Raw genomic sequence first — 22742 nt, forward strand, 5'->3', positions numbered from 1 at the left:
TTCCATGCAGCTTGTTGATTGCATTACTGCCATGGTAGAGTAAGATAGTTGATTTGCCTTTTGCCTGCATATGTTAATGTATCTTCCTCTAGCTATCGACCAAGTCCTACCCCATGTGCATGAGGCAGCTCCACCGGGGGTTGAGGGACAGCCACCACCTCCGTCACGGCGGGCGCATGCAGTACGGACTGTTCCTCAAGGGCATCGGCCTCACTCTGGACCAGGCCCTGCAGTTCTGGAGGTCCGAGTTCGTCAAGGGCAAAGTGGACGCTGACAAGGTAACCTTCTTGGACTTGATTTGAGATTGATTTCAAATGAATTAGATTTTTTATTTTTTTTTGCGTGTAAAACTGCTCCAGCCAGAGAGAACAGTACATGCATAAAATTGAGGCGATCCTCTCGGGTGCGAAACAATATGTTGAGCCTATTGCCAGTCCAATTTCTCAACTAGTAATATTTTGAGGTAGGAAGGAAATGAATCGTACATGGATAATAAACACAATGTATTCACAAAGAAAAGCTCAAGTTACTCGGATTGGTTGTATGGCCTAAATGTCCTCATACTTTATAGTTGTATATTGATGAGAGTTCTGCCCTTCCTCCAGGATCTTAATTCTAGAATTGTCAGTGAATGCACCTCCTGTTATGATTCTGTCTTACTTCATGTCTACGGTACATTCAACAAGAAAATGACTGTCCTCAGCTGAACTAGTCTCTCCTGTTTTCCACTTCTCATTCTGCATCTGAATTGTTCTTTCCAATTGATCCTCAATCACCAGAACCCTGATGAGGTTCCCATCTACCTTAGGGGAGGTGTTTTGAAAGCTGATACATTTGAATATAATCCTCTGTCAAGAGAATTGAGCGCTCACTCAAGCTGTTCCACTGTAAATTCCTTTATCATTCAAGTGGAATTTCACCTCAGGCTCAGCTGGAGAATAACACCACCCACTTCCCAATTTTTCGCCCACTCAAGTCTTGGACACTCGATGTCTGCTGTATCTCTGGCTGTTAAAGTGAAACTCACCCCGATAGTGCATCCCTTAGTTAGGTCAAGTGTGCTGGTCTTTCTGTTTTCTAGTGGTATACATCCATGGTGGTAATGTTAGTGGCTACTGTATTTCAGGTTAGAGCTTCAATTTGTGGCAGTACGGTATGGTTAGTGTGTTGTTGACTGGCTGATTGCACGTACTTGTTATGTGAGCAGTTATGGTGGGTAAACGAATGAAATAAAGCAGCAGTTTTAGAAACTTTGTAATTCTAGAATGAGAAATGTTTTGAGGGAGTTGGCGCACTCTTTTTGTTAGACCCACATTTTCAGGAGGACAGCGAATTCATACCAGGGGTGAAGGATAGGCTTTCTAATCTGCATTAACGATATGCGTATGAGGAGTCTGCAAGTGTTATTCCCAGGCAGGATACATAGGCTAGAATGTATCAACAGCACATACGTAACAGTTATGCTGCAGGAGCAGCAATATTCATTTATAGGAACCTTTTTGTACATGTATATTTGTACTTGAATTTTCAGTTGAGCTTGAATAATTTATGGATTAAGAAAACCAACATGATTTGGTGAAAGAAAACCAATAGCATACTTCTGCAAGGTTATGTTTGTTTCTTCGTGAGCTGTGTCATCTTGCAAATGAGAAGAATATACCACAAGATGAATAATGTATGCTTTTAAAGTGCTTTGACTGCAGCAATCGTATTGATCAATGGAGGGCTAAAAATACAGGTGTTACATTGTGACAATACAAGGACAGGTGGGGAAGGGATAAGATGTGTGTTTATGCACTTCCAGTCATGTAAAATGAAGAAGAAACACAATGGTTCCCTTTCTGCAGATACTGCTTTTTCGTTGATTGTTTAAAATTGTGTGCAATTTTCAGTGACAACACCGCAGAGAAAATGGGTGCCTTTGCCACTTTTTCTTTGTAAGAGCAAAAATTAAGATCTAGCTGAGTAATTTTGGGACAAGATGTGTTTTGAAGCACCACTTTACAAAAATGTCCTCAATAAGGAAGACAAATGTCCACAGATTACTGTAGTTTCACAATATTAACTGACATGCCCAACACAAGCAGATAGATTCAAACAGGGTCTTAGACATTGGAATTGTCTTACAGGTTTTAATCAGAATTAGACACCATACATTTACATTGATGTACGCATACCTGATATGAGTTAGACTAGCTAATCATGGAAATTAACATTTTAATCTTATGTACATTCGACTTTCACTTTGTGGTCAATGTCCACCCAGTAACACCATTTGACTGACGGTTGAATTTCTACACTCACTTTCACCCTGCAGTGTATACTTACTGAGCTGCCCTTCGATTTTCACAAGTTGGGAGGGAAAAGTCAGGTGAAATAAGTCAATACTGTATATTTTGACATATAAATTGATTTCTAGCAGCACTCTGCTCAAACACCTGAAATTAAATTATTTCTGTGAACACTTCTCCCTGCACACTTCTCAACTTTCTGACTGACTTAGGCATCCAGTAGATTAGGGTCATTGTGAGACACCTTCAAGACTGGCCTTTTCCACTGAGACTTCAGCAGTACAGCGTGACGAACAAAACATTCACCTTGCTGTACTGGTTTCTATGGAGGCACGCCACAGTTCAGAGTTGCTTTGACTTCACTACTGCGAAGCCACTTTCACACACTCTCTCAAAAGCAATGAGGGTGTCCTTTTCCCATTCCTCCAGTTTCACTTCCTCCTCCTCCACATCCCCCATCCTACAGTAGCCTCGCACCATTTGTCCTGTTTAAGCGGCTCCCAGCCCAGGCGGGCGGACAGATTCTCTGCCGGTCATGGAACGCCACTCCTCAAAGTGACCTATTTTCAGGGTGGCTGGGTCCCCTCTGTCTGCCCTCTCAGGTGGAACCTGGACTGCGGCACACACAAAGCCCAGGCCTTTGTCCCGTGGTGGAGGAGGCAGCGGAGATGCAGGCTGGTGCCAGGCAGGTCGCGGCTCTCCCAGTGATGTATGTGCCGTTTGTGGCAGGCTGCATAAAGCCTCCCCATTTAGCATGTGGCTGAGGAGATTGGAGCCAGCGAGGCTGAAACGAGGCCTTGGCTGCCAGAGGTACCTAATGTTACAGAACAGGGAGGAAGAACATTATGGAAGCGAACGTGATCGCCATTGATTTCTGGGTTTCTCCGGAAGGTATTAATTTGGATGACTACTCTCTTTGGTTCTGCTGTTTTGCAGTCATGATGACTCTGGGTACTTGGCTATGATATCCCACGGTAGCCCTTTACACTCATACCCGTTTATCACTTGAACATGGCAGATTTGGACACCGATAAGCACCTAAATTGGAACGCAGTGGCTGTACACTAACATGCTATACATGACGTCAGAGCTGAGGGTCGCCGCTTCACCGCTCTGTATTTTTTTTGACTGACAGCCGGTCTGAACTTGAGCGCTGCATGTGCAACAAGAAGTTGCCCCCACCCCTGCTGGTGATTGGGCAACCGTTGCACATTTTTTTTGTTTCCTGAGTGTGGGAAATGCTGTAAATTACGAGGACTCAATGTATTTTGGAAGATGATCCAGTACATTGAGGATAATAATAAATACCGCTTTGACGTCATACAAGCCAAACACCTGTGAGTCCAAATGTGTCATTTACATTTCCATATCATAAAACTCATGTCATATACAGTGTCAACATTTATGATCACAATGTTTGATGTACAGTTACAAGATGACATGGCTTATACCCTGGGTTATCCTGAACACAAGGAGCTGATTTTTGTTGTACAGTTGCAAGATGACATGGCTTATACCCTGGGTTATCCTGAACACAAGGAGCTGATGTTTGTTGTACAGTGAACACAAGGAGCTGATGTTTGTTGTACTGTGAACACAGTTTGCAGTGAACCACGCAGCTGAATGCACTTGCCTTGTGAAAGCCTAACACTGTATTTTGCTAGTCATTTTGGCAATAGAACAAGCTTTCAAATGATGCCCGCCTGACCCAGATTGCGATTTTATAATGTACCGTTTTTGGATTGCGTAAACAACCGTGATTGTGTAAAGGCGGGGAAGCAGGGTTGTGTTCCAATCAAAACAACTACAAGTGTGCTTGCTGTAGTTCCTCAACGGCACAGCTAGCAGAGCAACAAAAAAACACCTTATAGGTGAAGACTCTTCTTTGAGTCATAAAAGTGCATTGGAATTACTTAGGAATTGTGCACACTTTAGAGAGGTGCATGTCCACTTGGAAACACCGGTTAGACCTCTCACTCAAACCCTTATAATTGTTTTGTCTCGTGTTGCTCCTACCCCATATTTTCCTATTCAGGTGAACTGTTGTCCTCACCTTTAGTCTAACCTTTTAATTGCTACTATGGTTATGCATGTACTTTCCATATTTATGTTGTAAGAAACATTTCAATTTAGCCCTATTCATATAGGCAAATTCCCACGAGTGTAAGAGGTTAAGTGAAGGTAAATTATTTGTCAACAGACACTCAAATATGTCCACCGCAAGTACAGTGTTGCATTGGTAAAAGCAGTCCCAAGCTGATGTGCGATTAGGAGAAACAGATGGATTCAGCTCAGACGTTGCGACTCGTGATGAACCAATGTGTGTAAGTTCCATTATTGATTAAGTTCCGTATGAAGCTGATTTGGTGTAAATAAATAATGTCCAGAAGCCCCTTGGCCCTCTCCCAGCTCCTTCTCAGCCCTCTGCATGCTCCTGTAACATGACTACGTCCCCAGAAAACCCTCATCAATATTGCACCTCTGCACTCTGACCGCATACGCTCCATATCAATAGCCTGGACCATGTCAACCTTTTCTTCTCTGTGGTTGGAGGCCAGGGGAGCGGCAGGGCAGAACAGACCAGGTCTCTACTGCTGCTAAGCGGACAACATTTGTGTTGATGGAGCATAGGACAATGTGAAGTGCGTCAGGGTGAAGCTCATTAGACTGGCTCACTGGCGGACCGACCTGCAGAGGAGCTAATTCTCCTGACTGGCCATGCAGGGACACGCCAGATCTACATTAGTGATTCCTATTTCCTTTCCGAATCGCATTCCATCTGAAGATGAAAGCAGCAAGTCTGGACCAAGGTGCTGCTGGTCTTTATTTAAAAAAATAAAATAAAAACATTTACAGTCTAGCAGGTGTTGGCAGCTTGTGTAGCAGCTGCGTGTCGGAGCATCTTTTATAGTGCCTGCGGGTGTAATGAGCCTATAAACACAGGCATATGGACCTGTGGAGTTGTACTGTTGACCTCGAGACGCTGACACCAACACCGATATTATGTTGGATGAATATCCAGACCTATAGAGAATCAAATATTCTTCAGTTATACAGTCACTAGTGAAAGTCTACACACCCCTTGCACAGTCATCACATTATGATGCCTTAAAATGAAATCTAAAAAGGGAATAAATGTGTTTTTTCCTACAAATCTATAAAACCTATTCAACATTTCACTCTGCGGTCAAATATGGTAAAATCAAAGGATTTATTTCCAATAAACTTTGATTTGCTTTTCGACGTTAAATCATTTTTACAAATCCCCCTCCCATGCACATTTTAGATCTAGATTTCGAATTGTTTTCCTACTGATGTACACAACCTACTCCACATTTCCAAAGTGAAAGAATTAGATTGCATTTTCCAAATTAATACAAAAGAAAAAACCATGGTGCCTTGATTGGATATGTCTTCACACCCTAGAGTTAGTAGTTGGTGGAATCATTTTGAATAAGATTCTACCAACTTTGCACAACTAATTCTTCTTTTACTTTGGAAGTGTCGAGTAGGTTGTGTACTACATCTGTAGGGGGGAAAATCGAATGTAATAAATGTTTTGATGTCATTTTAAGACAGCAAAATGTGGAGACAGTGCAAGGGGTGTGTAGCCCCACTAGGCACTGTAATTGGAATTCACAAGATGTGTTTGTTTGGTTTTCTCTGAATCATTCACAGGAAGTGTAATGAAATTGGTTTGAAAAGAGATGAGCATAGATTATCAATTGGTATGCAACTCCAGGCTAGACCCTAATGACTGTTTATTACTGTAAAACTTTTATTCTACACGTTTTTTCTTTTTGAGTTTGTGTAGTGAATTTAGTCTTGCGTTTGCTCATGGACAGATGGCTTGATAGATGGGCAAACAACAATGGATTGTTTCAGGAAATTGCAGAGCTGCTGTCATCAAAGCTTTTCAACATTGACAGTCTTTTTTTTTTACCAATGTAAACTTTAAAAACACATGCATCACTAGGCTTTGTTCTGCGGAGCTGTAAGTGCTGAGGGGTGCTTTTGAAGGATGACCACTGAGACAGAGGGCTGAGGAGGCAGAAGCAGCTCCCTGTACAGCCAGCCTAAGGAGTCCACCAGGAGAAAGGGGATAACTAGTCAGTTGCACCACTGAATGCATTCAGCCGAAATGTGTCTTTCGCATTTAACCCAACCCCTCTTCAGGATTCTTAATATTCTCCACTGGTGTGCAGCAACAGCCCAGCACAGCCAGATTCTGCCTAAGTTACTGTTGCTGCCTGCCGCAGTGAATCCTGGGAAGGTCTCCAGACTTCAGTCTAAGCCTGACGGGATGTTTGAGAGCTTGGCTACGTGTAGGAATTTCACTCCCAACAGTTTAGCCTCATTGATCAGCCCCTACTATCTTTCTCTGCTCAAGTAAATGGTCCGCCCGCGTCTAATTGAGAAGCATTTCACATTTTTCGACATCGCTCTTGGTATAAGGATGATAATTCATGCCTATTGCAGTGTAAAATTGTGTAGGCCCAATACTTGGAATGCAAATCCTGATATTATGTTCACTTATGCATAGAGCCGTAAGAGTGGTTGGTTGTTCTGTGCCAATTAGTGGAAAGATATTCTACCACTACTGTGCAGAATAGCTGTGCTAAATAGTTGGGTAGTCCTCTCAATCTTACCCTCTATTTTTCTACTGTCTACCAAGGTCTACTCTACTGTGTATTTTGATCTGTTACCTTCAGGCAGTAAGCGCTGTATAATTTATGGTAAAAACGCTGTCCCCTTGCCAATGTCAAAAAAAGGCATGTGGTGTTCAACAAGCGCAGGATCGGCCCAGAGATAATAGGCTCAGACCGGTAGTATAGTATCACCATTCATCCACACACCTGCACATACACGCGACACGCACGTGCAACACACACGCACACACACACACTTGCAAAGCAGCTGCTGGTTTAATTAGAGCACTCCCCTTCTCCTGAGACATCACAGTCCACAGCACCAACGAGGCCTCCTCCATCAAGCAGCTCTACCTGGCTGCCCTAGACGCTGTTTACTCAACAAAACCCACCTGCGCCTCCATGACTTCCCACCACTAATTGACAGCGAGAGGAGACACTCAAGGGTGGCAGGGTGTAAAGTGGGTGGGACTCACGGCTTCTAGATCTGTGAAGGTTTCAAGCAGGTTTGAACGCTGAAGAAATGTGCCCTTGACTGAAGTTGCTGCTTTACTTGAGTTGCTCCAGTGGGAAAGTAATTCTGTGTCCAATGTTAAATCTATTTATGCAGCAATATCGAAAGAGTTGCTCTTATTTGATCAGAGTCCAATTATTTTACTTGTGGCTGTCAGGGGCACATCATCTCTAAAGTAGCATCCTCTTCTCGTTGTCTCCTTTCCTTCATCGCCACTAATCTGAAAACACAATGGGTGAAAGTGATATGGCCAAAGCCTATCAGGCATCATGAAAACTATAGCTCTTACACTGCCTTCATTTGTCTCATAACATCTGATTTAACAATCTTTATCTGCAATGTCATGCCCTCAAAAGTTCCAAAAATGTCAGTTGGTTTTTGAAACATTTTTGCATATTTATCACCCCGATAATCTTTCCAAAGTTAAGACTTGGATGAGAAAACATTTTGTGCATTGTTTTGCAAGACTAATAACTTTGAGGACAAGGGGTAACACAGACCTTGCTTGTTTTTATTTGTACTTCTTAAAGGTAGACTTATGGAAATGAAGTTGCCACAAGCAACACTGCAGATATTGAGATGAGCGAGATGCAACACTTCACTCTCAGTCACACACAGTATCTGGGCATGTGCCACGGGTTCGATTCACGCTGTTACAGCGTGGTATTCACGGAACCAAAATAGGGGAGAAGTTGAGCCTTGGGCTTCAAATCATATTTTATTTGTCACATACACATGGTTAGCAGGTGTTAATACGAGTGTAACGAAATGCTTGTGCTTCTAGTTCCGACAATGCAGTAATAACCAACGAGTAATCTAAGCTAACAATTTCACAACAACTACCTTATACAAACAAGTGTAAAGGAATGAAGAATATGTACATAAATATATGAATGAGAGATGGTACAGAACGGCATAGGCAAGATGCAGTAGATGGTATCAGGTACAGTATATACATATGAGATGAGTAATGTAAACATATACAAGTAGCATTGTATAAACTGGCTAGTGATACATGTATTACATCTGTAAAAGTTTGAGTGCTTTTGGTGACAAGCCAAATTTCTTCAGCCTCCTGAGGTTGAAGAGGCGCTGCTGCGCCTTCTTCACCACACTGTCTGTGTGGGTGGACCAATTCAGTTGGTCCGTGATGTGTATGCCGAGGAACTTAACTTACTACCCTCTCCACTACTGTCCCGTCGATGTGGATAGGGGGGTGCTCACTCTGCTGTTTCCTGAAGTCAACGATCATCTCCTTTCTTTTGTTGACGTTGAGTGTGTGGTTATTTTCCTGACACCACACTCAGAGGGCCCTCATCTCCTCCCTGTAGGCCGTCTCGTCGTTGTTGGTAATCAAGCCAATGTAGTGTTGTCTGCAAACTTGATGATTGAGTTGGAGGCGTGCATGACCACGCAGTCGTGGGTGAACAGGGAGTACAGGAGAGGGCTCAAAACGCACCCTTGTGGGGCCCCAGTGTTGAGGATCAGCAGGGTGGAGATGTTGTTACCTACCCTCTCCACCTGGGGGCGGCCCGTCAGGAAGTCCAGTACCCAGTTACACAGGGTGGGGTCGAGACCCAGGGTCTCGAGCTTGATGACGAGTTTGGAGGGTACTATGGTGTTAAATGCTGAGCTGTAGTCGATGAACAGCATTCTCACATAGGTATTCCTCTTGTCCAGATGGGTTAGGGCAGTGTGCAGTGTGGTTGCGATTGCATCGTCTGTGGACCTATTGGGGCGGTAAGCAAATTGGAGTGTGTCTAGGGTGTGCGTCGTTGTTTTGGTTTACCGGCTGGGATCCGATCCATTGTCCGATCCATTGTCAGTTATATTTTTTCACCTACAAAATGTGTTTATTCTGCATTTGTGTGATGAGCAGTAGAACAAACATTGTTTTGGCTTATGTCAGTGTGCTTGCTTGTCATTTTATAGGATTTTGTTTCTGCTTTGTTTCAACCTCCATGTTGAGTACCTGCCTTACAGTGTCTTGCAAAAGTATATCGACCCCTTGTATTTCTTCACATTTTGTGTCAAATCCAAATCCATCCCACTTTAAGTGTTTTCTACACAAAATACTATCGTTGCAGAAAGTATTCAGCGACTATATAGGCTCATGTTTTTAAACGGTTACAGAGTACAATGTCTGTGATGGGAGAGAAATGAGGTTTGATCAACAACATTGTAGAGCGAAAAGAATACAAATATTCAAAAACATGCAACAAGGTACTAAAGTAATACTTAAGTTTGGGTAAACACAACACATCACTGAGTAACTGGCTCCTTATTTTTAAGCATGGTGGTGGCTGCATTATGGTATGGGTATACTTGTCATCAGCAAATACTGGAGTTTTCCAGGATAAAAAGAGATGAGAAGGAGCGAAGCACAGGCAAAATCCTAGAGCAGGGTTTCTTTAATGATGCTTTGGGACCCAAAGTGAGCCCTAAATATGTGAGAGGTGGGTCACTAGTTATGAGTAAACATTTAGAATCATACATTATTTTTTCTTAAATTGGGTCATTCGAGGGAAGTACATTTCACATTTGGGTCTCGAGCTTAAAAGTCTTAAGAACCTCTGTCCTGCTTTACACTAGACACTGGGAGAGGAATTCAACTTAAATCCTCATTTAAAAATAAGAAAATAATAATTTTCTTCCACTTTTACATTGCAGAGTATTTTGTGTAGATTGTTGACAAACAAATGACAATTAAATTCATGTTAATCTCATTTGAAACCCAATAAATGTGAAGAAGACCTAGGGGTCTGAATACTTTTGCAAGGCTCTATGCAGTTGAAGTCAGAAGTATACACCCACTTAGGTTGGAGTCATTAAAATTAGTTTGTAAACCACTCCACAAATGTCTTGTTAACAAACTATAGTTTTGGCAAGTCAGTTAGGACATCTACTTTGTGCATGACACAAGTAATGTTTCCAGCAATTGTTTACAGACAGATTATTTCACTTATCATTCACTGTATCACAATTCCAGTGGGTCAAAAGTTTACATACACTAAATTGACTGTGCCTTGAAACAGCTTGGAAAATTCCAGAAAATTATGTCATGGCTTTAGAAGCTTCTGATAGGCTAATTGACATAATTTGAGTCAATTGGAGGTGTACCTGTGGCTGTATTTCAAGGCCTACCTTCAAACTCAGTGCCTCTTTGCCTGACATCATGGGACAATCAAAATAAATCAGCCAAGACCTCAGAAAAACAATTGTAGACCTCCACAAGTTTGTTTCATCCTCGCAGCTGTCATACCGCTCAGGAAGGAGACGTGTTCTGTTTCCTAGAGATGAACGTACTTTGGTGCGAAAAGTCCAAATCAATCGCAGAAAAACAGCAGGACTTTGTGAAGGTGCTGGAGGAAACGGGTACAAAAGTATCTATATCCACAGTAAAACGAGTCCTATATCGACATAACTGGAAAGGCCGCTCAGCAAGGAATAAGCCACTGCTCCAAAGCCTCCATAAAATGCCACACTATGGTTTGCAACTGCACATGGGGACATAGATCGTACTTTTTGGAGAAATGTCCTTTGGTCTGATGAAGCAAATATAGAACTGTTTAGTCATAATGGCCATCGTTATGTTTGGAGGAAAAGGGGGAGGCTTGCGAGCCGAAGAACACCATCCCAACTGTAAAGCACGGGGGTAGCAGCATCATGTTGTGGGAGTGATTTGCTGCAGGAGGGACTGGTGCACTTCACAAAATAGATGGCATCATGAGGGATGGAGAATTTTGTGGATATAATGAAGCTACTTCTCAAGACATCAGTCAGGAAGTTAAAGCTTGGTCGCAAATGGGTCTTCCAAATGGACAATGACCCCAAGCATACTTCCAAAGTTGTGGCAAAATGGCTTAAGGACAACAAAGTCAAGGTATTGGAGTGGCCATCACATCAATCCCATAGAAAATGTTTGGGCAGACCTGAAAAGGTGTGTGTGAGCAAGGAGGACTACAAGCCTGACTCAGTTACACCAGCTCTGTCAGGAGGAATGGGCCAAAATTCACCCAACTTATTGTGGGAGGCTTGTGGAGGGTTACCCTAAATGTTTGGCCCAAGTTAAACTATTTTTAAATGCAATGCTACCAAATACTAATTTAGTGTATGTGAACTTCAGACCCTCTGGGAATATGACGAAAGAAATAAAACGTTAAATAAATGATTCTCTACTATTATTCTGGAGTGGTGATCCTAACTGACCTAAGACAGGGAATTTTTACTAGGATTAAATTTCAGGAATTGTGAAACTGAGTTTAAATGTATATGGTTAAGGTGTATGTAAACTTCTGACTTCAACTGTAATGTAAAACAGTACCAGTTCAAAGTTTGGACACTCATTCAAGGGTTTTTCTTTATTTTTACGATTTTCTACATGTTTGAATAATAGTGAACTAACACATGGAATTATGTATTAACCAACAAAATATATATTTTATATTTGAGATTCTAGAAAGTAGCCACCATTTGCCTTTGACAGCTTGGCATTCTCTCAACCAGCTTCATGAGGAATGTGTTTCCACATATGCTGTGCACTTGTTGGCTGCTTTTCCTTCACTCTGCGGTCCAACTCTATCTAAATTGGGTTGAGGTCAGGTGATTGTGGAGGCCAGGTCATCTGATGCAGCACCCCATCACTCTCCTTCTTGGTCAAATAGCCCTTACACAGCCTGGAGGTGTGTTGGGTCATTGTCCTGTTGGAAAACAAATGATAGTCCCAGTAAGTGTCCTTTGGTAGTGGTTTCTTTGCAGCAATTGGACCATGAAGGCCTGATTTCATGCAGTCTCTTCTGAACAGTTGATGTTGATGTGTCTGTTACTTGAACTCTGAAGCATTTATTTGGTCTGCAAGCTGAGTTGCAGTTAACTAATAATTTTATCCTCTGCACTGGGGGGTAACTCTGGGTCTTCCTTACCTGTGACGGTCCTCCTGAGAGCCAGTTTCATCATAGTGCTTGATGGTTTTTGCGACTGCACTTCAAGAAACATTCAAAGTTCTTAATGTTCCCGGATTTACTGACCTTCATATCTTAAAGTAATGATGGAATGTTGTTTCTCTTTGCTTATTTGAGCTGTTCGTGCCATAATATGGACTTGGTATTTTACCACAGGGCTATCTGCTGTCACAACATACCCCTACCTTGTCACAACACAACTGATTGGCTCAAACACATTAAGAAAGAAAGAAATTCCACAAATTAACTTTCAACAAGGCACACCTGTTAATTGAAATGCATTTGAGGTGACTACCTCATGAAGTTGGTCGAGAGAATGCTAAGAGTTTGCAAAGCTGTCATCAAGGCAAAGGTTTGCTACTTTGAAGAATCTCGCATATAACATATATTTTGATGTAACACTTTATTGGTTACTACATGATTCCATATGTGTTATTTCATAGTTTTGATGTCTTCACTACTCACCTACAATGTAGAAAATAGTAAGAATAAAGAAAAACCCTTGAATTAGTTGGTGTGTCCAAACTTGTTTGACTAGTTCTGTATACCCATGCATGACAGGTAGGCTATCCCGTTCAACTGGTGGCCCATAGTAAATAAAAGCTAGTGTTTGCTAAAATATAAATATGCACGCTCTTATGGTATTTAGATGTAGGTATTTGTTTATTTTCATTATCCTACACTGAGACCAGAAACTCCTATTATAGCAGTTCTATTTGTTTTTCCCTCCACTCCTCCTCATGACTCGGTCCTCCATATAGCACTTAGTTTTTCTGTAGTTTAATAGTTTCTCATTCACTGCCCTTGATTGACACCGGGTAATTAGGTAATTGACCCAGGAACATTGAGTGTCTGGCGAATCTGTACATGAGAGGCTGCATGCTAAACCCTTCCAAACTATTTAAATGCTCCTTGAAGGTGCTACAGGTTTTTATTATTCAAGTCACTCCCAGGATGTAATCTCTGTTTCCATCTAGTTCTATGCTTAATGCCTCTGCCGAAGCATTAGTCTTTGGAGCGCTCTCACTTTTGCTGTCTGCTCTTGATACATTTCACACAGACAAAGGTGGAAGAGCTGTGCTCTGTTCGCACCCTGACACTGAAAGAAAAGGCTTTCTGTATTGAAAAAAACAAAGCTTCTGAACATACATGGCGATTGCTTAGACTTCTGCCGTAAAGTCCAAATATGGGCTTGGACTCTGAAGAAACCTTTCTGAAGTTGGATTAAAATTGTATGGATTTTAAGAAGACTTTACATATTAATATATCCAATATCCTCTGTGCTTTCCACCTAAATCCAGAGCCAGTCTATAGCCTACACTTCCCAAAATGTTAGACTACATGTATTTGTCATCCATATAGGCTGGAAGTGCCTAACAATTATGTAGCATGTATGTAGCTTGTATCCTCAAGCTATTTATCCAACCCACTAATATAATGGTCTCTGAAGGCTGCATGTTTCTTAACCGCAATAGCAGACAAATGTGCATTTTAGGAAGAGCCATGATGCATTGTGGAGTCCCTCATTTTCAATGTTGCCCTGAGTTTGCACCCTTTATTTGACAAGGTGTTCTTAGTCATAAGGCTTGTAGTGGTGATTTAAAATGAAACATGCTTTAATGGCATTACACATCAAATGGATTAGTCCTAGTGCCACATCAGTCACAATGGACTGTCTCTGAGGAGCCACGGCAAGGCTTGTACACACACACACCTCTTATCCTTTCTACTCTGACACCATTGCCAACGTGTGTTGGACTGGAGATGTTAGCAGGCTGTACAGTAGGCCCACAGGGCAGACACTGCATTATCCAACAGCCGTGTCAACATGCTTTACTTCCTCTCACTCTGGCTGCTTTCTGTAGTTTTCACACAGCCTCTTCCAAAACCCTCAGTAGAAATGAAGGACTGTTTGGGGTTAAATGAAGTAGTACCGGCTACACGCTACTATGGCTTGTATGTTTTTTTTATTTCAACATTTTTCCACATTGAAGACAACTTCTTAGGATCTGTTACCTCTTGGGATGTGTTTGATAAAGCTTTGAAATGAGAGCTTCATCGTTTTCCTGCATGTTGCTTTTGTTGTGCAAAAGAGAATCTGAACGCTTTGAGGCATTTTTGGTATTGAAATAAATTATGAAATGGCAAAATGTCTCCATTGTGATTCATTATTGGATAAGCTAGCTTTTCAGTTACGGGTTACAGTTTAGTGTCAGATATGCCTTACATCAATCTCACTTCAACTAGCCTACATATTGCTGTCAAACATTGGAAAGAATAGCAGCTCTCAGGTTTTGAAATTACATTCCGTAAGGGAGTGCACACCGCACTGAATGTCGATCTGCCAGTTGTTCACCGTTCATTTGGCGCCACGTGTTTAAAAAAAAAAATATATCATTTAGGGACCACCCGCCCATGGGTGTCTTACTGCCGATATTTTCACGAGGTTGTACATGTAGAATCAGTTTGGACTCTGTTTGAAAATTAAGTTTGGCACTCTTCAGAGATGCAATTGCCAAGAAAAGAGCGTGCTGCCAATTTATTCCAGCTGGAATTTAAGATGATGGAAAAACAATGATCTTCCTCCAATGAGCATTTGCATACATTACTTTGAAAACAGTTGATATTAATACAGCAATTACTGTTTTAAAAGAAGTGGCTCCGCGTGTGGCAGTCTTTCAGCGGAGCACTGAATTGCTGGCACTTCTGACACTCAATAGCTACGCCACTGTGTAATTAGACTGGCTTTATCTAACAAATGTCATTGTTGTCCTTGGAGCTCGGCTCCTTGTGAGTGGCTCTGACTGGATGGACCAGTAGGCATCTGGAAACAATGGCCTTTCAATCAAAGTTACCAACTTCACAGTTTGTGTGATTTCGTAGATGTACTTGTCAAAAAAAGATGAAGTCCTTCCCTTAACTATCTGTTCTCGATGTCCTAAGTTTTTAGTGTCAAACTCTCCGTGCTCACTGTCACTTATTAATATGCATGAATAGCAGTAACACAGGAAACTTTAACACAAATGTCAAAGCACCGACCAAAGCGCTACTAGAACAATTTTAATACAGTAGGCTGTGATCTTTAAACTGGAAATGGCTTCCTAAATCCTTAGGAGCACCATATAATTAATATATGATTGGTGAGTAGTTTTTATCGCTCCTGAGATTGCCACGATGCAGCTGGTCACCTTGTCAAGTCCAGGGGTTTTATTGCAACTGTAATGGATTATGATGAGTACCATCGTGATGAATGTTTTCTCGCTCTCCCGCAGCCCTCTGTTGATTTTACCGTCAGGGGGAGGCCGTATTTCCCTTTTGAGCAGCTACAAGAGTACATATGATTGGTAAATTGAGTTCACCGCTGAGATTGAATGCAGTGACCCCCATCGAACGCAAACACTGTAATGGTTTCTTAAGCACATGCCATATATTTTGGAGCAGGACAGGAGGCGGACCCTCTGAGGTGGCGGTATCGACAGTAGGTCTGTCTACAGAGAGGGGGAGAGCTGTGGCTATGGAATGGAAAGATTCAGATGCTTTAGAGCAGGGTTTCTCAAACTCTGTCCTCGGGACCCCAAGGGGTGCACGTTTTGGTTTTTGCCCTAACACTACACAGCTGATTCAAATCATCAACTAATCATCAAACTTTGATTTGAATCAGCTGTGTAGTGTTAGGGCAAAAACCAAAACGTGCACCCCTTGGGGTCCCCAGGACTAAGTTTGTGAAATGCTGCTTCAGAGGTTCTGCTGTCACTGTTGAAAGCTTCTTTTGATTTTCAGTGGATCAGCAGTTAGTTGGGTTTTCTTAAATTATTGAACTGAGTGAGTTTTGAGCACTTTTTCCCCCATACGTGTTTGTCTTATAGGCCTATGTATTTTTGTCACACGGATTGATGGTTTTGATTGTACCATCCACAACAATGGGTCCACAATTCAATAGGAACTTTCCAATAACAGGTTGTCTGTAGTGGAAGGGCCTGTAATGTGACTGTGATTGGCGTTTTTACTGCTTTAAATCGGTCTCCTTATGTTAACGCCTTTCTGACAAATGATCACAGCATATATGTGAAGAGGTGTGCAGCCAGTAACAGGGAAGAGAGAGATGGAGGGGGGCACTACCCATAATCCAGTAACAGGGAAGAGAGGGGGGGTCACTACCCATAATCCAGTAACGGCTGTCTGGAGTTTGGAAACACCTCTGCAGCAGGTTCCCTTTAATAGCTCAATATTTCATGGCGGAAAACACCCTGCCGCCACCAACATGATGTACGACGACGTCTCTGTTTTCACCCGCACCCTCCATTCCTCACTCCATTCCCTTGCCCTCTTTCACTACAACCCCATGTCTCACCTCTCTTTTCTCTCGCTCTCTTTTTGCCTTGCAGTTTGACAAAGCGTATGCCTACAGCATCCGCCACATGTTCGGGAAGGAAGGCAAGCGCACTGACTACACCCCTTACAGTTGCATGAAGGTGATTTTGTCAAACCCACCCAGCCAAGGCGACCAGCACGGTGAGTCATGGACCTGGAGAGATGCATGGTTATTGCACACGTGATGAGCCCTTTTTTTTAATCATTATTAGCATTTTAAGCCTATAGCTTGATAGCAGTGATACCGGTGAAAATTTGCTCCATGAAAAGGGTTATGTATGGATGCAATTTTCCCTATGAACCCAGCCATAACAAATGCAAGGCAGTGTTTTGATTTCGATGTCTAATCGTTTGACCCATGCAACAACAAAAAAACATTCCTAGCAGAGCTACTATTGTGAATACCTGCTATTCTCTCATGCCTATTTTCTCTATGACCTGGTGGTTGCAGGGTGTCCATTCCGACACAGTGACCCAGAGCTGCTGAAGCAGAAGCTGCAGTCCTATAAGGTCTCCCCCAGCGGCATCAGTCAGGTGGGCAAGGCCCAGAACACGCCTGAGGCTGTTCTGTTCTCTCAGATGCTCTGTTAACCCATGGAACAATGCAACGTTAACTGACTGCAGTTGTCACTAATATGTTCAGGCAGTCTCATCTACATGATTTACTTTGTATGGATGAATGTAGTTTAACCTGGTGATCTATTGTAATTATCTTTTACTGACAATAAATAGTCCTAGATGGCAAGAAACAAACGCACATTACTGGCGTAAAATGAACAGTACAGTGTCACCAACATTTTTACAAAAGTCAAACTGTCTTAGTCTGCCTTAAGCTCCATAACAATACCAGAAATTGAATTTGAAAGGAAGAAAGTTGAATTCTCTAAAAGTTAAGTATAGATTAGAATATGTATTCAGTACAGCGCAAAATGTAGATTGTCATCACACTTTTGACAAGGTTGACAGATTATTATAACACTAAGAAAAGTGAGGAATTAATTGCTTTTTCACAGCTCTTAGTAAAACAATGCAGTTGACATTTTTATATACCAGAAACATGGACGTGTTTAGTTCATACGGGGTTAACCAATTTTCTCAAATCAAATTTTCTTCAGTTGACTTTAGATGCAATTTTCCTGAGAGATCATTAGTCTCGTCAGTAGTATTTGGTAGGTATGTGAGTATTTTTAGCATTGATATTCTGGGTGTAGTTTAAACCTGCAGTGCTCCAGCCTAGAGCTCAGGTTTTATATATGAGCAGCTCAGCTCAGTGAGTTTACAGCTTTGACCGCCTTAGCATCTGTGTCTTTTAAAATGAATCGGGGCATATTTTCAAGTGCTCTTTTTAAGCACTTTCAATGTGTTCTCTCAACACATTAAACTGGGTTCAATGGTGCAGGTAATGAAATGAAGTTGTAAGGTCTTGCCGTAGCATTCTCTTGGAGTTATGGACCTTCGGGACGTTAATTTAATTCATGGTCCCCTTTTTAATTGGGCCATAAAGTTCACTGTTCAAAGTCTCATATGAAGAACATATACACGCAGCCTAACAGCCCACAGTATAATCTAGAAATATAATCTTCCAGTGTCATTTGGAAGTGTCCTGATAGATGTAATTGCCCAACTAAGTTTAGGGAATATAGACCCTTTTCCAGTACACGACACACTTATGTCCAATATTCCCTCAAAAAGTGTTCAGCACTGAGCAGATTTCAGGTCTGCTGAGGGGCAAACTTGAACAATGTGTGCAACTTCCAGAGTGTGTTTACTATGTACACTGAGGCTGTACCTGCTTTAAGTTAGTTTTAAGTGGTCAAGAAGGCCATGTTGGCTATTTTATCATAATGTAGACCTACCAGAGTGGCCTACCTACAAAAACAATGTAGAAAATGCATCCCATAACATTTGAGCATGGAAATAGTTGCTCTATCATTCAGCCTATAGTATCAGCCAATGTGTGGTGTTCATTATAGTCCTACATTCCATGAGACTTTTGAAAAAATTATGCAGGGCTTGACATTAACCTGTTTATCCAGTTGTCCTTCAGACAAGGTGACTGAAAATGTTGACGCAAGAAACCACCTTACAAAATAAAATGCATTATTATTCCCATACCAGCTATAGGCCCAATACATTATCACTGCATATTGGCTTTGCTTGAATTGCCCTGCCAATGCATTGTTGTTCAGGCTATTTAAAATATATATATATATTTCAGAATTTGAGGTATGCTATATGATCCCACCGGTAATAGATCCATTTTGTTTTACTTGTGAGCAGCGTTGGGTAGGTTACTTTCTAAATGTAATCCGTTAGTTACTAGTTATCTGCCCAACATTGTAATCAGTAATGTAACTTTTGGGTTATTCAAACTCGATAACGTAATCTGATTACATTCTGTTACTTTAGACGAAGACATAAATGTATGTTACCAATTGAACGGCATCTATTGCAGGATAAATCAATGTTAAAGTTTATATAGCTGGTCATATATGGATGTAAACATTTTATAGGTTGGTTATTTAGGCTTCTTCTAACCCATCGCTTTCTACTACATAAGATGATAATATGATTAAATTATATCTTTACATTAAAACACAAATAATTCCAGTCATTCCAATAAATGTTATACCCCTTGATCTTCAAGAATAGGACTTGGGAATATGGAAGTATAGATTAGCAAAATTGTTTTACTTGAGCATGACCCCAAAACTAAGGACTTATTAGCCAGCCCTACTCTGTTTATGATTTTGTTGTCATGGAGGACTGATTGGGCGCAGTCAAAATAAATGCTGCGCTCATGGAATGGCATGCTTTGAGCTCTACTGAAATGTCCTATTTACATGTGAAAAATGAATGCCATATGCTGTATTTGAAACCATAACAGAACGGACGCCCGCCTCGGTTTTGCTAAAAAGCCAAAGGATGGGCCTGGAGAAATGTCACCACTCTCAGATTAATGAACAGCTATCAATGCAAGGTCTGACCATCCATGATATCAATATTGTTTTAACAATGTTATGAGGCTATACAGTGTTTGTTTATGATGATTACAAACATTGGAGAAAAACAAGCTTATATTTTGGGTTCTCATGGAGTGTGACAGTTGAACTAAAGCTCATGAGGCATTTAAGTTACATTCTTTGTGTGTGTCCAAAAATAGATGTAGCAACTAGAGATAGACTTAAAAGGGGCAATCAAATGTGTGAGTTTGAGCATGTGTCCATTAGGTCTATGGATATTTATTATTTTATCAGTATGAATTACATTGAGCAATAAAAGCCCCACTTTTATTCCATAGGCTGGGTTCTGCACTGTGCAGCTTTTGTAAGAGCGCACAACAACCACAATCCGTAAGGCGCAAATAGCTAAATGAGAGCAGCAGTGTGATTCACATCAATGCGTTATATAGATATCAATAACAAGTGATATCTGAATGGGCGTGGACTACACCACTGCTGTCATCCTTACCTCTAAGTGTTTATTCAAGTTTAATAATTTTTGGGTGCCGACATTAGTCCCATCATTGGAAGACATAGCTTGGACTGTAGCCTGCTCTTTTCCCACGATCCATCACACATTTGGTGTGTCATGTGGTCTCTGACTTGTGGTCAGACTCACTCAGGTGGAACAAACTTAAACTTGTGCCTCACTGAGAAAACACAAGTGTCAAAAACAGAAATCCGCAAACATCCTTTCTGAATTTAAAAGTAATCATCTAGTTTTCAAAAGTATCCGTTTTTGGATTACAATATTTTTTGCTGGTACTGTAACTGATTACACAGCTAAGTGAGCAAACATTTAAATAATTACAATTTTTATTTTACTGGGCTGATAGTGCCTGCACCTGATGGTCAGTCTCAGCGAGGGAGAAAGCGGCAGACTGAGGGTCCACCTCTCAGCATCCCTCCGCTCTCCCTTTCCTCCACTGACACTGACCAAAAAAGGGACACCAGTCTTCCAGCTGTCCTTCATGCACAAATTCATGTTACTCCTATGAACAGAGAAATAAATATTTCTCAACATTTAAAAAAGACCCAAGCTGCTAATAACCACGCAAGCCTATAGATACACTTTCCTACTCATTCATTACTGCTGCAGTGCTTGTTGTAGCGCTGAGTGGAATTAGGAAAATAACACATTTTATGTCTTATAAAAGTGTTGAATACAAAGTGTGGACAGTAATGAGTAAGAACTTAAACATGAACTCACTCATAAAAACAGCAGCTCTTAGGTGTATTCGTTGACAGTCTCTCTCTAGTCATGGTTTTAAACTTTTTAAAATCTCACCTTATCTACTTCACTGTAGCTTTCTTGTATGCCTGCTACCTTACTGCAGACACGTTAATCTGAGCTGTCTGATTGGCCAGCGGTAAGCCTATAGTGCACTTGATTTGCTCTTTGCGCCTGCTGGGAAGGCAGAGTTTGTACCTTCAGACACATGAAATGGTTCAAAATGGCAACCGTTCGCCTACCCAGCGTGCAGGGCAGCTGCACCTACAACCAACAGCCCGAGATGAAAAAAATACCTAGTAGGAACACAAGGCTTTATCTTTGGGGTTTTTACAGAGATGTTTGGCGATCAACGAGGAACTCCTTGGAGATTGACCAGTCGATCTCGATTGACCGGTTGGTGACCACTGCAGAATAAATATCACCCGACGGAAGGGAAGCACGAGATTGAACTTCACTCAACTTTCTAGTTTTCCCCTTCGGTTAACTCTATCAACGTTTCCCTCTCTACTGTGGGAATTGCCAATATTATCCATTTTCAATGTAACATACCGAAAACAAATATGCAAGACATTTTCTTGTGGACAGAACTCTACAGACCGATGCGGCATAAGCGATCAGAGCTGCAGTATCCCTAAATGCAATTATAAACAGGGTGGTTCGAGCCCTGAATGCTGATTGGCTGACAGCTGTGGTATATCAGAGGGTATACCATGGGTATAACCTAACATTTATTTTTACTGCTCTAATTACGTTGGTAACCAGTTTATAATCGCAATAAGGCACCTCAGGGTTTGTGATATATGGCAAATATACCACGGCTAAGGGCTGTATCCAGGGACTCCGTGTTGCGTTGTGTGTAAAAACAGCCCTTATGGCCATATACCACACCCCCCCTCCCCCCCATGCATCATATGGCCATTCACTTTGAACTGGATTGTGTTTACAGCATATGAATGGTCATGATGAGATGCCCTTGTTTTGAGATCAAAGTGAGAGCTGCATGTAGCCATGTGTGTGCATTTGTTCATATTCTTTGCTAGTTATGGGGCAGAACGACAGATTTTTACCTTGTCGGCTCGGGGATTCGATCTTGCAACCTTTCGGTTACTAGTCCGACGCTCTAACAATTGATAGTGAGTACAGGTGCTCGACCAGTCGGCGAAAGCCAATATCACCCACGACAGAGAGCAGTTGATTGTTAAGGGCAATGAATTCCATTATCTTGGCTTTGATGGATTTCGCCTTTGAGATGTCTCACTGAAATGTTCTTACTCTTTCAAATGACTGCTTGACTTGTTGACTGCTTGATGATCCACACAGCAGACATTGTGGGCTAGGTTAGGAATATGCTGTGCAGCACATGTATCGCAGAATTTTACGTGGCGTCATTACGTCATGTACCTACGTTATATAGGTATGCACGGTAGCTTTGACATCGGCCAATACCGATGTTGGCATTTTTAGCTAATATCCTCCATCCCTACCTCATTACGACCAGGAATATGACTTTCCCAAAGCGCATCCTGTGTTCTGCCTTCCAGCCAGGACAATGGATCGGATCCCAGCCGGTGACCCAAAACAATGATGTCGTAAAAGGGGCAAACAAAGCGTTCTTCTGGTCATGCTCCGGAGACGGGCACATCACGCACCACTCCCTAGCATACTACTCGCCAATGTCCAATGCATATAAGGCCCTCCCCCGCCCTCCTTTCGGAAAAGC

General features: G+C 41.7%; 1 protein-coding gene across 1 annotated transcript in view; it reads left to right on the forward strand.

Moving 5' to 3' along the window:
• The window catches only part of prim2 (DNA primase subunit 2), a 103887-nt gene that overhangs the window by 64995 nt on the left and 16150 nt on the right, over positions 1 to 22742 (forward strand). Inside the window, exons 10-12 of the mRNA XM_064933870.1 lie at positions 93 to 278; positions 16801 to 16927; positions 17238 to 17320. Coding sequence (XP_064789942.1) covers positions 93 to 278; positions 16801 to 16927; positions 17238 to 17320 — 396 coding nt within the window. The remainder of the gene's footprint in view (positions 1 to 92; positions 279 to 16800; positions 16928 to 17237; positions 17321 to 22742) is intronic.

Source organism: Oncorhynchus masou, chromosome 24 (genome assembly GCF_036934945.1).
Source record: "Oncorhynchus masou masou isolate Uvic2021 chromosome 24, UVic_Omas_1.1, whole genome shotgun sequence".
Classification (NCBI taxonomy): Eukaryota; Metazoa; Chordata; class Actinopteri; order Salmoniformes; family Salmonidae; genus Oncorhynchus; species Oncorhynchus masou.